Consider the following 1,434-nt stretch of genomic DNA (forward strand, 5'->3'; position numbering starts at 1 on the left):
GACGCCGTCAGCAGGTTGTGCTTGCTCAGGCTCTTCTTCAGACGGTCGGCCACATTCTGAGCTGATTTCTTCCTCTGGAAAAGCGAGGGCGCCCCGGGGTCCTTGACGACCTCGCCTCCTGCTGAGGTCACGCGGTTCAAAGTTAAGCTCAAACGGTGAAGGCCGAGGCGACATTTCAGTGAGCGCTCGCAATTTGGCCTCTGCTTGTCACCGGTGGCCCCTCCCCACTAAAGACTGGAATAACCGTCCGCTAGAACTCATGTGATCCATGATGTCAACAGCATCCCGAAAATAAGCCGGCGTCGTGTGCGCTGGCGATGGCGGTCGCCGGGGTTACCTTGATCTCTGCTGCCGCCGCTGCCGACGTTCTGGACGGGCTGGCCCGACACGTGGCCGTAAAGCTGGATGAACTGATTGGCCACCGTGGTCAAGACCTCGATCTGACGGAAGCGACCTAGCGGACGGCAGACAGACGGACCGACGGTCACCATCCAACCAAACGCCTTGGCGTCGAGTCTTGCTCGAGGATTCCCAAAAAGTCCAACCGGTGGGACTGAAGACGTAGAGCGCAACTTTCTCGACGCATTCAAAACATGTCGGGGTGGCTCTGTCCTCGACAACAACAAAAAAAAAACCATTCCGTCTCCTGTTTCTGTTCTGGCCGCGGCAGGTTTTTGAAAAAGACCCGGCCGGCTCGGGACCGGCTGACGGGATCACTTTGTCTTCCGTGTGGTGTCACCTCAGAATTAGCCCAAAGCTGTCACGAGCCTGAGCGAAGCTAACTCGTAAACGATTAAAAAGAAAAAAAATGGGGGCCACTCTATAGCTTTGTACTTTCATGTTATGTATCCCCCCCCCCCCACCTTTTATGTACCCCCCCCCCCCCCAAAAAAAACCTCACCCTGCAAATGTCACCCGGGCTGCGAGTTTGAGAAGACTTGGCCAGAAAATGACAACAAAGTGACAAGTGGATTGATTAGCGCGTGCAAAAGATGAAAAATGTTTCAGACGCTTCAAGTGACGGAAATGGTCAAAAAAGATGACGAGACTCAACGGGGCGGCCGCAAAAGGTCCGTCGGGTGAGCGTGACTCGGCTGACATGAGAAAGAATTTGGGAGAAAAGCCGCGAAAAAGAAAATTTTTGCGTCACAACAAGGAGGGAAAAATTCAAGAGGGTCATGAAAAAGACGTCGCAAAAGAGCTCTTGAGAAGGTGAACAAAGTCTTGAAAAAGTTTTTTTTTTTTAACAGACGCTCCAAACAGGGCGAGGTTTAAAAATAGAAGAACGGAATGTACGTGCGCTGCAAAGCATCAGGAGCTTTTTTTTTTTTTTTTTGAGGCTGAAGTTGCTCAGTGGTGTCTTGCCCGCCCCATGAAGGAAAACGAGTGTCGGCAAAACGGGCGGCGGTGCCGCCGGGTCGCTCCAGTCGAGCT

At 52.7% G+C, this 1,434-nt stretch overlaps 1 protein-coding gene across 7 annotated transcripts in view; it reads right to left on the bottom strand.

Moving 5' to 3' along the window:
• LOC109530612 (sperm-specific antigen 2 homolog) overlaps positions 1-1,434 on the bottom strand; it is a 21,373-nt gene that overhangs the window by 8,056 nt on the left and 11,883 nt on the right. For 6 of the 7 annotated variants that reach the window (XM_019894703.1, XM_019894783.1, XM_019894503.1 and 3 more), the window contains 2 exons: positions 338-454; positions 1-121 (listed from right to left, as the gene is read on the bottom strand). In XM_019894703.1, the coding sequence (XP_019750262.1) occupies positions 1-121; positions 338-454 (238 nt within the window). The remainder of the gene's footprint in view (positions 122-337; positions 455-1,434) is intronic. The other variant, XM_019894641.1, reaches the window with a different exon arrangement.

This window comes from Hippocampus comes, unplaced genomic scaffold, assembly GCF_001891065.2.
Source record: "Hippocampus comes isolate QL1 unplaced genomic scaffold, H_comes_QL1_v1.1 scaffold189, whole genome shotgun sequence".
NCBI classification, from domain to species: Eukaryota; Metazoa; Chordata; class Actinopteri; order Syngnathiformes; family Syngnathidae; genus Hippocampus; species Hippocampus comes.